The sequence below is a fragment of the Alligator mississippiensis genome, chromosome 5, assembly GCF_030867095.1.
Source record: "Alligator mississippiensis isolate rAllMis1 chromosome 5, rAllMis1, whole genome shotgun sequence".
NCBI lineage: Eukaryota > Metazoa > Chordata > Crocodylia > Alligatoridae > Alligator > Alligator mississippiensis.
The window spans coordinates 159,583,759-159,597,728 of record NC_081828.1 but is presented as its reverse complement, the minus strand read 5'-3'; the positions used below and the strand labels follow the sequence as shown (position 1 = coordinate 159,597,728).

At 41.8% G+C, this 13,970-nt stretch overlaps 1 protein-coding gene across 6 annotated transcripts in view; it reads right to left on the bottom strand.

Annotated features, from left to right (window-relative positions):
- The window catches only part of RAPGEF5 (Rap guanine nucleotide exchange factor 5), a 267,204-nt gene that overhangs the window by 68,950 nt on the left and 184,284 nt on the right, over positions 1-13,970 (bottom strand). For 4 of the 6 annotated variants that reach the window (XM_019497877.2, XM_019497878.2, XM_019497881.2 and 1 more), the window contains one exon: positions 5,620-5,736. The exons of the other annotated variants lie outside the window; for them this stretch is intronic. In XM_019497877.2, the coding sequence (XP_019353422.1) occupies positions 5,620-5,736 (117 nt within the window). The remainder of the gene's footprint in view (positions 1-5,619; positions 5,737-13,970) is intronic. 6 annotated transcript variants of the gene reach the window in all.

The window sequence follows — 13,970 nt, the reverse complement described above, 5'->3', positions numbered from 1 at the left end:
GCAAGTCTCCCCCCCGGGCGCTGCGGCTCTCCGGGCCTGGTCGCGAGGCCCCAAGGGGGTCGCTTCTCATGTGCTGGTGGGGACGGGAGGAGGAGCCCCAGCCTGGTCTGCACCGGCCAGCAGAAGTGACGACAGAGCTGTGTGCCGCTCGGGACGGGTTGAGCCTGCACCGGTCAGTCCCGAGTGGCACATGGCTCCGCCGCCGCTTCTGCTGACCGATGCAGACCTGGCCGACTTCGTCCCATCCCCAGCAGCACATGGGAAGCCGGCTTCAGCTGCATGCTGCTTTTCCTGGCCGGTGCCGACCCAGTTCTGCCCAGGCGGGTCCTGCAGCACCATGTCAACCCGGGCATGGCACCGGCAGGCTGGACGGGCCCCAGGCTGACCCCGGCCTGGCTCTGCAGCTTCTCCAGCACCAGGTCAACCCGGTGGTAGCCAAGCAGCTCCTGCAGCACCATGTCAACCCAGGCATGCACGTTATGTCAACTAGCACCATATCAACCCCTGCAACTTCATTGGTGTCAAAGGTCACTTGACATCACTTCCTGATATGATACCACTTCCTGTGACGTCTTTGAATATGGCTCGCTGGCCCACTGGGTGATAAAAAGTTCGTGATCCAGCCCCACATTCAAAAAGGTTGGACACCCCTGCCTTAGAAGGATCTCCCAGCGGTGAGGGGACACTGTCCCCACTTGGGCACCAGTGGCGGAGCCCACCCTGGCATCTCCTGGGAGCAGGGAGAAATGTCCGAGCCCCCACCAGGAGACAACTGTCTCCTGACCCCTAGGCTAGCACCCAGGAGAGCATGGCTGCTCCAGGGGCTGGATGCAGGGAGCAGGAGCAGTCAATCTGCTCCTCTATTCCTGCACATGTAGACATATGCCCAGGAGAGTTTACTCTCAAGTAGTTTACTCAAATGTAAGCTGCTCCCAGATTATTTGCACATATAGATGCGACAATTGACTTTAGTGGAAAATATAGTTAAATTACTGTAACCTTTGGACAGCTAACACATAGTCCAATGCCTAGGTCTAGGCCTAAAATGACACATACTTATGCTAATAGTCCTCATCCTTGGGAGTAAAAAGGGAATTAATTTTTTATTACTTATTTCTTTGTGACCTTTTTTGAGGTTGGGGTGTTTTTAATTAATGAGAATTATTTTATGATTGTTGTCCAAGAAACTGGGCATTAACAGGATGTTTACTAGTTGCTGCTTCAAGGACCAGAGCAGAATACAAAAAAAGTCTGCAAATAAAGACTTGGATATTTAAATAATTTGCTTTGACCCCGTTCATGATACATTTGGTTCACTTTTTGCAAACACATGCTTGGTCAAGTGTACTGACATGAACTCTGATGGAAAAAAAAAAGTAAATGTAACACACATGCAAATTCATAGAAATAGACCTATCTGACCAATCGCAACTAGCCAAAGCCATGTCTACACTAGGAAAATATGATATTAAATGCAACTTAGCAGCCAGTGAAAATAGCAACAAGCAATATTTTAAAAAAAGCCAGCCTTAACCCAAGGAACCCATTAGGCATTATGACCAGCTATATTTTTAAATATGAATGTCTTTGCATACACTAATGATAAAGTTATATTCCATAATACCCTCTTTAATATGTGATAGCATATTACATATATTAGTATGATATATTTTATGAGCCTACACAGAATCTTAAGCAGCTTTTATTGTAAATATACTAGACATAGTGAACTGTTGTGGGAAAACTATCTTTGAATACTATTGAACACAAACGCATTTGGGCAAATAGCGATGTTCCAGCACGTAACCTGACAGCACAAAATGAGGCTGTTTGTTGCATAATTTTTTGTTGCAAATTATTCATTCCTCTCTCTCAAGGACCACTTATATGAGTTTGAATGAGGAAAGGTTCAAAGTGTGTAACTGATCAAATCTGAACAGAAACCTTTTTGGCATTTCCTTGTTTAGACACTGTTGATTAAAGAAGAAAAGTCATACCAATCAAAGCTTTCCTTCTGTTATAGTATATTTCACATCTTTCTAAAAGGCAAAGAAACATGGCATTGAAATATATTCTGCAGCTTTTAACTTTTATTCTTCTATACCCAAACTTCTGAATAAATCTGTAATACATCTAACATTTTTGCGGTTTAATCATATCTAAGCTGCCACCTTCTCCTTGCTCTCACAAAAGAGTTTCCCAAGATTTGCAGCAAACAGTGGAAAAAAAAAAAGGCATACCGTTACCATATTTACTTGAATCCAAGATGATTTTTTTTCCCCCAGACAACATGGAGGGGTCATCTTGGATTCAAGTACTAGTCTAGAGAGGCTCATGCTGCAGGGAAAGGGGACTCACAGCTGCGGGTGGTGGGGACAGGAAACCATGTGGTAGTGTAGGTGCTCAGTAGATTTGCATGTGAGCGGTTCAGGAGGAATGCCGGGAAGACTCTGCAGAGTGCCCTCTCCCCAGTACTCTCCCCCCTCTCCCACTGCTTACCTTCTCCTCTGGCTCCTCCAGTCCCTCCAACCCAGACCCAGCCAGGTTCATAGCTGCCAGTACTGCTTCTGCCTAGCCAGGCAGGTCATGGTCAGGCTGGGGTGGCCACCACTGCTGACTTCCCCTGAACCAGATCAGAGCGAAGCAGCAGCAGAAGATAAGCAGCAGGGAGGGGTGGTTCAGAGGATGCGGGGGCAGGGAGAGGGGAGGCAGGCAGGGGGACGGGTGGCAGGGAGTAAGGGGTATGAGGGCAAGGGGGCAGGATGTGGGGGCCAGCCATCAAAGGGACAGGGGCAGGGGACAGGCACAGGGAACAAGGAGATCTAATTATTAGGGGAACAGTCTTAAATTCAAAGACATCTTGGATTTGGGTAAATACAGTGTTTTAAAAAACATTCTTTAGAAAAGTAGCCCTTCTTTACATAAATGAATATTTCTTTATATAATGAAGATTTTATTTATTTATTTGCTCCTAGCATCAATTTATCTTTTCTTTGCCCCTCCCCCTATCCAATTTTCCTTTTGTTTGGTTAAATGATTATTACAAAATATACTAGTAACTCTAGAAATAGTTCAGTCCATGGGCAATTTAAAGCATTTTAACGCTTCCTTAAGACCTGCCACAGGAACAGTGTGAGTTCAAATGGGTTATGTTCTTGCTGCTCCATGGTGGCAACCATTGGCAATAATTTCACTGCACTAAATGTGCATGCCAACTAAAGCCCTCAGTCACTTGTTCAGGGTTTAATATGACTATAAAACCAGTCATTGCTTTTCTTGGTACTAATCAGTTTAAACCAATTGCTGTTGAAAGCAAGGCCCCATATGCTGTTCTAAGGTATGTGATTCAGAGACAGGCAAAATGGTCCAGAACATATTCCATCTCTACAAAAGGGGAGAAGCCACCTCGTCAGAGTTTTTTTGCTCCCTTCTGCAATACAGAAGTTTCTCCACAAGAGAAACAGGACCAGAGCTTATGGGGAACTAAGCAGTGCCTTGAAAAAGCAGCTGGATATGAGATGTTCTATGGAGCATGGATTTCCCAGTGGAAATTTGTGCCAGGTAATTGCTAAAGCAACCTCTGAGAGAGGTTAACATTTTATAATGTGCATACACGGGGGACAGAGTTGACAGAAATCAGCTCTCCCCCCTCTGGCTGGGAAGGGATGACTCCACAAGTCTAACTGCAAGAAGTTGAAGGCACATATTTTATGCTCCTAGATTTTTTAACAGGAGGATAGGATGTGATCTATACACAGAGTTTGCTTACCTCATTTCTCAACAGTTCATTTCTATCTCTTCTCTAGGTGTGGTATCAATTACTAAATCATAAAATAAAAATGGATGAACAGTAACGTAGCCCAAAATCTTCCAGACCACACAATTCGCAACTTGAGACAGCTAATTCATTCCTGTCTCTGAGGCATAATAACTATTTCTGTTGTTGAACTCAAATGTCTCTTCCTATTACTAGAACCATTGGAGCACTCTTCCCTTGTCCTCCATTTAAAACATGAGGAGAAACTTAAACCAAAAGGGTGATTCCCCAATTAAATGTTTACCATTCATTCTAACAGCTGCCAGCTTCTTTCCATTAAATTGAACTAGTTTAAAGATACTATTTGAAAAATATGAAAACAGCAAAATTATTAGTGGAACATAACATATTTGGTAAAAAAAAAGATGGAAAAGATTAAGAGACCTATACATACATACATGCATGTATCAATCTAAGCAAAACTATTGCTACTGACAATAATAATATGCAAAAGTGGGTTTTACTGCAAAATCCAATGGTATTAACCTCAACCAGGGGTGGTTTGAAAACTAATTACGTTTGTCCTGGTATGCTGATCATTTTATTCATGAAATGACTTGCTCTGCTGCTTTTCAGTACCTTTTTCTTCCTTCACAATGACATGCAACTGGGAAGCTGAGGATAACTTCAGTACCATTCAGAAATCAATAAAAAGAAGCATTTAATTATTACAACACTGACCAGATTTACTCAGCATAAACATTATGTTTTCAATTCAGATCACATATATGCTTATAAGACATGCCTCTTCCAAAACCAGCAGCTTCTAACACCAAGACAACAGCTACAAAAGATATAGGGCATGTCTACCCTACTTCTGTGCTGAGCCTGAGGTAGCCTGGTGGGATATGCTTCTCCCCACTTGCTCCAGGTCCAAGAATCAGACAACAGGGCTACCTTAAAGAGTTTCTGAACACAGTCATTTTCAGACCCTTTGTCTTCAGTGTGGTTACTGGCACATATTCCAGGTGTCTCTGAAGCACAGGCAGTGGAAGGCCGGGACTCATGGGGCTTAGCCCTCCCAAACACTGAGCCACTGCTCCAGTGCCACCACCATGCCCTGCTGCTGCAGCACCATGCCCAGCACACCTGTCATGCACTGGCCCCACAATGACCCTGTGGGAGGGAGGGGCAGCCCCACACTTGCCCCCTCCTCCCTCCAAATAATATTTTCTCCCACCACTGCTGCTCTGAAGTAGTGACACTGCCTGAATTTTGCATAGGAGGGAGCAGGCAGGGAATGCTTCTTGGTAGTGCCCAGCACAGAGGCAGTGTAATCAAGTTCTATTTGTTTTTGAACAGCAACAGACAAACCACCTCAGTTCTAAAAGTTGCTGGAAGGAAGAAAACACAAGCGCTTTTTTGGCACTGGTATGTCAGCAGGGTTGTGTGGGTACACAGGAGGCATTGTCACTGCCTTTTATAGTGCAATGACACCAAACAGATAATGCTTCTTTGAGATGGAGAGCTTTAATTGTAGAAACTTTATTCAGTTCTTTTAAAAGCATCTCATTTGTCTTGCAAAATAATAATAATAAAAAAATACTGGGTATTGCTATATAGACAACACTTGGAGGCAACAGAAAGACCAACTGCAATTTCCACCAAGTCAACACTGCAGAGCTAGCTTGTTTTCTTGATTTGGGGCTGACAAACCATGACCACAAATAGCTGTGGCCAATTGCTATGAAGTTGCCAAGACCCTTCTTTCTTTTCTTTCCAGCATCCCACATATTTGAGAGCAAGAACTGGAACATAATTTACAGCGCAGTATGAAGAGAACTATAAAATCTACTAGTTACCTCTCAGCTCTCCAAGATAATCTGCAAAGGTGTCCTCTGCACCAGCAGTGCCCTTTGGTTTCTGCAGCTCTGGATTCCCACCCCAGCCAGTTCTCCAGGGAGGAACAAGGGCACAACCTGGCTCAAAATAGTTATAAACTTTAAATCAGCTTTGACAACAAAACAATAACAGTTTTAAAATTTATAGCAGTTTTATGGCTCTCCCTCTCAATGATTAACTGAAACTAAGCCAATCTTTCCCTTCTTAAACTACTCTAAATCTTGCTGAAATACAGTAGTTGCTAATGTGTTGGAGTGATGTTATAGCCATGACGGTACAGGAAATATGCACGAGGAAAGGATTTTTGTGGGTGATATCTTTTAGTGGACCAACTGCACAGTTGGGATAGACTTCAGATAATGCTCTGAGCAGATTCAAAGCTTGTCTAAGTCCACCCCAACAAGCTTTGGATGTAGCGCATTCTTTTTCAGGTTGTTCTTGCTGTGCCTGGCTTTTCCTCAGACCTGAAGAAGAATGCCTTTCATTCCGAAGTTTGTCAAACCCATATGCAGAATTCAGGTGATGTTGGTACTTCAGAGAGGCCTAGAACATGCACCACTAGCCATAATGAAGACAGAGAGCCTGAGAACAGCTCTGGCCATTGTGATCAGAAGCTTTCCTAAGTCTATCCCAGCCATACAGCTGGGCCAATAAAATACATCACCCACCAAAATCCCTACCTCTTGCAATAGTTACTGATGCTTCCTAGTGGTTGTGATGATAATTTAGGGATATGAATAGACTTCTTATTATTGATCTTATTATCATATTCATAATGGGTTTTCAGAAGGACTCATTAAAAGACTGTTTGATGTAACTTGTAACAAAATCTTTTTGCAATCAACATTTTAAAATATCATTTACAATTATAAACAGGAGAAAGTGGCTGCCAAAAAGAAGATGTGCATCAAGATTATGCTAAATAAGTCATCAACTCTTACACTGCAGCAGTGAGTATAATGACCTCCCTGGCGTGAGCCTTGGTTCTTTTTCATAATATCTGAAAGTACAGAGCAATTTTTCACACCTTAATCTATATCACTCTTTTTTCTTTTTCTTAGCTTTCTTATTGTTTGCTCCTTCCTATTTATATGCATGTATTTTTTAATCTTGATTGTTTTTTCATTTTTGTATATGCTTAATTTTAATTCTAAAAAGCAATTTGAATGCTAAACCATAATTTCCATTAATAAATAAAAAACCTCTACATCTTTATCTGAAGACTGTCTGTTACATTGTTAGGATTTTTTCATAATGAAATTCCTAAACTGCAAAGTACAAAACCTCATCTTTGATCAGTTTTCTTTGAAAGCTCAGCACCATTCTGAACCAAATCTATTCCATAGTACACTATACAATTTCATTGTAAACAAGCATGCAAGAATTAAATAAAACCTTAAGTCTTTTTCTAGACTTGTACTCCACACAAAGTTGGATTATAAGAATATTTAGATAAAGCACTGGAATGCAAGCTGTCTTTCCAATTTATACAAAAGAGATTATCAGCTTCCTGTTTAGAGATTCCAAGCAAGTGCAGGGGGCCAGAACTAGGCAGAGAATGAATTAGAAGAGGAGCTTGCCCAAGTGAGTTAGCTGTATGAGTTTGCAAACATGAAATATTTTTTCCTCCAATGCTCAAGAAGTAAAACTGCCTTTCCACAAATTAATGTACTTGATTCTGTAACCTTTACTCACATGAGAAGTAACATGTATTCATTAATTAATATTAGTTACCATAAATTAAGCTGTAGATGCAAATTCAAAAGTTGGGCTTTTAGATGGTTTGTATCTTACCTTTCCAATCCTAGATAATCTAGAAATGTTATCACTCATCAATTTCTCCCTCTCCCTAAAAAATTATCCTAAATTTAGAGCCAAATACTAAGATCTTCATCCTGCAATGGGTATATCTAGAGCATAACTCACTTGCTAATACCTTAAAATGTGCAGCAGCTCCATCAAAAGGAAGTATGGACACAGCTTCTAAAGCAGCAGTATCAAAGGCATTAACACAATGACTTGCATAAGAGTTTGTCTAACTTATAATAAAACAGCTAGTCCCTGAGCTCTTGGGAACTGTGAAGGCTTTATTTATTCATGAAACATGTCCCCTGAACCAATTTCAGGCACATGTAGGGAAAAAGTATAATTGCCCATAGGTGTTACAACAAGTGCCTCTATTTGCTGCAACAGCAAACCTGAATTCGGATTCTAAGTACCTCTACACTTGGCTTTCCCATGCAAGGTAGGAAGGAACCAGGGTGGGGACCATGGCCAGTGTCTCCCAGCTCTGCCCATAACTCTGAATCTCACTGTGGCCTCTCCTGCCAAGGGCCTATTGAGCAGCATCTCGAAGATAGTTTAGAAATTCCAAAAGCAGAGTAAATAGCTTCTACTCTGTATTTTAACTGTCCATGAAGGGTTACATAGGAACACAGAACAATCACGTTAGATCAGGCCCTGGACAGATGATCTTTCCCAGAGGTGGGCAATTATTTGGGCCCGAAGGCCACATAGGGAGTCTTGATGAGTTGTCACAGTCTGGGTCAGCACCCTTCCCCCCATCCAGCCTCAACAACTCACCAAAACTCCCTATGTAGGATGGGGCCTTGAGTGGGTGGAGAGCAGTGTTCAGGAGTCAGATGGGCAGGTGAGGTTGAGATTGTGGGGTGGGGATGCAGGCAGCCCCTGACTTGTAGGGGAGTGTGGGGGGGCACGCATATGCACGCATTTGAGTTGGGGGTGCTGTCTGGGCACTAAGTCCCAGGAGCTGGCCAGGGACGGAAGGAGGAACAGGGGATATGTGCAGGAGTGCAAATGCTAATTCTCAGCCATTGTCTCTTTTAAGACTGGCCATTCTTAGTTAATCACTACCTTACTAAAACCGAGCTTGACTCTAATATAAAGACACATCAAAATTATACCTTGATATACATATCATTATATTTCATATATATAAAATACTATAATGCATACAGATATGAGAACAATAAATTTGAATACAGATTCACACTAACTACAATTGTAAACTAAACACCACAAGAATAAAAAACCTAATTTGGGGCTCTAATTTGGGACCCATGCCTGCCACATAATGTAACCCCAGAAGTAACTTTGTCTTAGGGTGAATCTAGGATAGTAGTATCTTAAAAAAATATGCAGTCCTTCACTGCCACTCTAATTTAACTCTGAGCTTCGCATTCCATAGTCCTGCTTAGATTTTGAATGAAAAAGTATTTTCTTTTATCAGTTTTGAATGTGTTACCTTCCTGTTTCATCAAATATGCATTTGCTCTAGTATTATAAGACAGAAAGAACAGAGGTTCACAATCTACCTTCTCCCTACCTTTCATTATTATACAAGTTTTTATCATGGCCTCTTTTATTTGACTCATTTCAAAGGTAAACAAGCCCAATCTTTTCCAGTCTTTCTTCATTTAAGTTTTTCTGGGCGTGGACCCTCTCTCACTCTACAATATCCCTTACAAATGAGGTGACAAGTACTTCATGCAATATTCTAGATGGAGGCACACCACTGATTTATATAAGAACATTACATTTCCTATATTATTCTTCACCTTGTTTCTTATTTATCCTAACATCTTGTTATATCTTTTTTGAATCAAACATGTAAACTTTCAGCAAATGTGTAAAGGCACAGGGGTAAAGTCATATAAACCCTATTATTTACTGAGGAATTAGATTGCAGAGAGGAAATACCTGCTAACATATACATATATTTGGCTCCAGATTTTAAAAGTGTGTGCGCATCTATGTATCATACACATGAACTATATATAATTGTATATACATAATATACAATATATTATGTACATATATAAATGTACATATATAATATACAATATATTACCTTTCTATGATCAGGTGACTGTCACTTGGACAAGAGAAAAGCAGTTGACACCATATACCTCAACTTCCAGAAAGCCTTTGACCTGGTATCCCATGAGGTACCGATCAGAAAACTGGACGATATTGGGCTCAACTGTGGGACTGTCAAGTGGGTGCAAAACTGGTTGTGGGGCAGGATGCAGAGAGTCCAAATGAATGGATCAGTGTCATCCTGGTGAGATGTGGGCACTGGCATACCCCAGGAGTCGGTACTTGGCCCAGTGCTGTTCAACATCATCATCAACAACCTGGATGAGGGGGTCAAAAGCCCATTGGCTAAGTTCACAGACAACACCAAGATATGGGGTTGCGCGGACACACCTGCAGATAGGCTGCAGCTACAAGCAGACCTAGACAGGCTGGCATGTTGGGCATAACAGAACCAGATGAGGATCAACGTAGAGAAATGCAAAGTGCTGCATCTGGGAAGGAAGAACCCCCAGAACACCTACAGGCTGGGCAACACTACCTGACCAGAACTACAAATGAAAGGGATCTGGGGGTAACAATAGACCCCAGCATGAATATGAGCCAGCAATGCGACGCAGTAACCGCTAGGGCCAATAAAATTCTGGCACTCATCAATCGATGCATCTCTAGTAAAACCAAAGAAGCGATTCTCCCGCTTTACTCAACATTGGTGTGGCCTCAGATGGAGTATTGCATCCAGTTCTGGGCGCCACAGTTCAACAAGGATGTGCTAAAGCTAGAGAGGGTCCAGAGAAGGGCCACCCGTATGATTAGGGACTTGCATGGCAAACCATATGAGGAGAGGCTGAGGGATCTCAGACTCTTCAGCCTAAAGAAAAGAAGGCTGAGAGGGGACCTGCTTGCAGCTTACCGCTATATCAGAGGCATACATCAGGGGCTTGGTGAACAACTGTTCACCAGGGTGCCCTGGGGGAAAACTAGAAACAACAGCCACAAACTCCTAGAAGATAGTTTCAGGCTGAACATTAGGAAAAACTTCTTCACAGCTAGGGTGTCCAGACTATGGAACAAGCTCCCCACAGAGGTGGTACAATCATCTACCCTAGAGGTCTTCAAGAGAAGACTGGACGGTCACCTGGCTGGGGTCATCTGACCCCAGATGTCTTTCCTGCTCATGCAGTGGGCTGCACCCATTGATCCTTCGGGGTCCCTTCCAGCCCTATGATTCTATAATTACACATATAAATATACAATATATGTAATATATAGTATATTATACATACTATACATACATACATACATATATAAATGTATATGATACACAGATGCACACACACTTTTAACATCTAGAGCCAAATTCTATTCTTGAGTACAGAGTGTCAGCATGACTAACATTCCGGTCTTCTCCAGCTGCAGATATGAATATAGAAAACTGTTAAACATGAACTCCAGGGACCAAATTCTATTCTCACCTATACCTTGTGAATTCAGAGAAACTCCAAAATGTCTTTGGGCTGCACCATTGTTCCCCCTTTTAAAGAGTTGCTTTGTTTTGAAAAAAAAACTTCTTTTATATAATGTGCAAATGTTCTAAGACACTTTTGAGTTGCGCTATTCTCCCTGTAAATCTCATGATGGGTTAAACACTAAGTAAACATAAGATTATAGGAACCTGGTTTATTGAATCCTGAAAAATGCAAAAATTTACAGACAAGCTGTAAAATGTTGAAAGGAAACTGTCATTCATTCGTAAGTCCCCATGGCTTTTATTTTTCATGAATAAGCCCTTTTTAACATGATGAGTACAGGTGACCTCCTAACGGCTTCATGAAATTTATGTTGACGGTGACAATCCCTCACAGTAGAGGATGATTAGTTCCACGGGTTGAGTAAAGGGCAGTTGGATCCAGTGGGAGAAGCCTCCATATGACTTGTTGTATGTGAGGAAGCCATTGTGCATTGACAACCATACAGATCTCAGCAGAGGAGAAACCTGTGTCCAGTGGCAAAGAGATCCAAGATGACTGGGGTAGTCTTCCACTGCAGCCTTCATCCACCTTTGCAGAGGTTGAGAAGTATGCCTTCTTTATCCGTCTGCTCCACCATTTAGGTCTTTACGTTACGTTGGACTGCTCTTTGTCTGATACCTCACCCTTGACCTTATCGCCATGGGTGACCCTACCAGAGTACAAGACTCCTGACGGTGTTGCTTTTAGGGTTCATCCGTACAAGCAAGCCTCTCCACCCTGTCAAGGTGGCAGTCCATGGAGAGGACGAAATTAACACACCAATGAAATTAACACCCCGTTAAGCACACGCTAGAGTTCCAAATGAAAAAAGGATTAAGTAGTGACTTCAGAATGTATCCCTATAGAAGCCTAACTTGCAGATTAGCCACTTTGCTGCCACATTTTGCAGGTCCTTATACAAGCCATTGCACACTGACAACCATATAGATCTCAGCAGAGGAGAAACCTGTGTCCAGTGGCAAAGAGATCCAAGATGACTGGGGTAGTCTTCCGCTGCCCCAGGAAAGTCAATGGCAGTTCCTCCTGTGCAGGACTGCAGGGTTGGGCTCAATGATGTTAGTACTGTATAACTTTTAGCTTCAAGGTCTGTATTAGAAAGTTTTTAAAGAAGAAATTCTCATAAGAGACATTAGAAAGATTACTGCTATTCAGGCTCATTTTAAACTTGTTTTCCTCTCAATCACAGAAAAGCAGACTCATGAGATATGTTTACAGCTGGGAAAACAGGAAGATAAGATTCTTGTGCTTCACTGAAAAGGATGCTGATTACTTACTGTTCTACAGGGAATAATCATTTTTTGCTATTTTAAATATTCACTTACAGAGTTGAAAATAAAATAGATTAGGGCTGTAAAGCATTTAAATTTTTTTAGACTCTGTGTTAAAGCTTAATATATTTTTGTCACCTCTCTCACTTTTCCATAAAATGAGAAAAATCATAATCATGCCTTAAGGCAGAAGCTGTCAGACAGAGAGACTGTACATGTTTTGGTTCAGAAAATATCATACAACACTCTGAAACCTTTCAGCAATGCAAATGCATGTCCAGCAAGTTGTAGCTAGTAGTCAGAAAACTGGTGATCTGCAGAAATGGTAGAACAATTTGAAGGCAGCTCTCTTTCAAGACAAAAGCTTTTGAATGATCTGTAATTCCGTAGTAATTTATTACAAATCTCAATTTGACACTTATATGAGTGGCAAATCTAAGTACCATCATTAACATCTGCTCTGGCACAATGCTAAGCATGTTCTATAAGGGGCTAAGCATTCTTTACTTCCCACGGAATTCTGCAGAAGCTGATAGCACTCGGCATCTTGAAGGATCAGACCTTAAACTGAAATCAATCAGTCTAAAAATGCTATGCCACCAAGAACATGGCAGGAAGCAAAAAATTAGAACTATTTTGAGAAAAAACAGATCAGTGGAGAAAGAATATCAATGTATAATCTACTGATAATGTACTGAAACAATTCCAGTAGCTATGCCACCCAACCACTGAACTGAAAATCGACTGCACAAAGAAACAGAGAGTAAGTCATTAATTTCTGGCAATGGTTTAGAAAAAATATCAGGTCATGATGTTTAACCTGTGCTACCAAAATTGTTATTCGGATACAGAAATCATAACTGGAAATAACTTATAAGGTCATCTTCAAATAATTTCTGGCAGTGCTTTAAAGTCTGTGGAATGAATCAAATATACTTTGTCTAGTAAGGTCAAAAAGATCCTTTGAAAGTTGCATTCCAGTCGCTGCTACCACGTCTACTGAAGCAGTTTCATGTTTTGTTTGAGGAAGAAAAAGCCCTGAAACCACAGGCAGATGGCAAATGTTAAACTTGTCTGACTTTAATGAAGCATTATTTTTTCCAACTAGATTTCTGCACTAGATTTTTTTGCAAGTATGATAGAACTCTACTGATTAATGTGAAGATATAATGGTGCCTTTTGAAGTTACTGGGCAAATCTACACCTACCACAGGTTTTAAAGTATAAAAAATGGCCAGTAACACAAAGGAAAATGCCACTTTTTATTAAGAAACTCCTTCGCCGTGTCCAGATGAGTACAGACGTGTGGTATTTGGTGCTGCTACCTTGCATCGTGGGGGATTGGTTAACCCCTGGAGATCCCAGGGTCAAACAAACCATGGCAAAAAAAAAACAAAACAGGATGGTACACATGGTGGCAGCATGCACCACCCAAAAACAGAGCCTCGCTGGCCGGAGCTACACTAGCTTCTGGCCAGGATCCTAGCTGCAGAAGCACTGTGGTTGTGGCTCTCTGAGGCCCGCAGGACCCCAGCTAAGGCTTCAGCGTGGCCCCCAGGACACCAGCGAAGACCCCAGGCTGGCCCCATCCTCCGCTATAGGGTAACCTGCCATGTGCCAGTGTCCACTTATGGCACAAGCATTCTCCAGGGACACGTAGCTACTTGTCCCAAG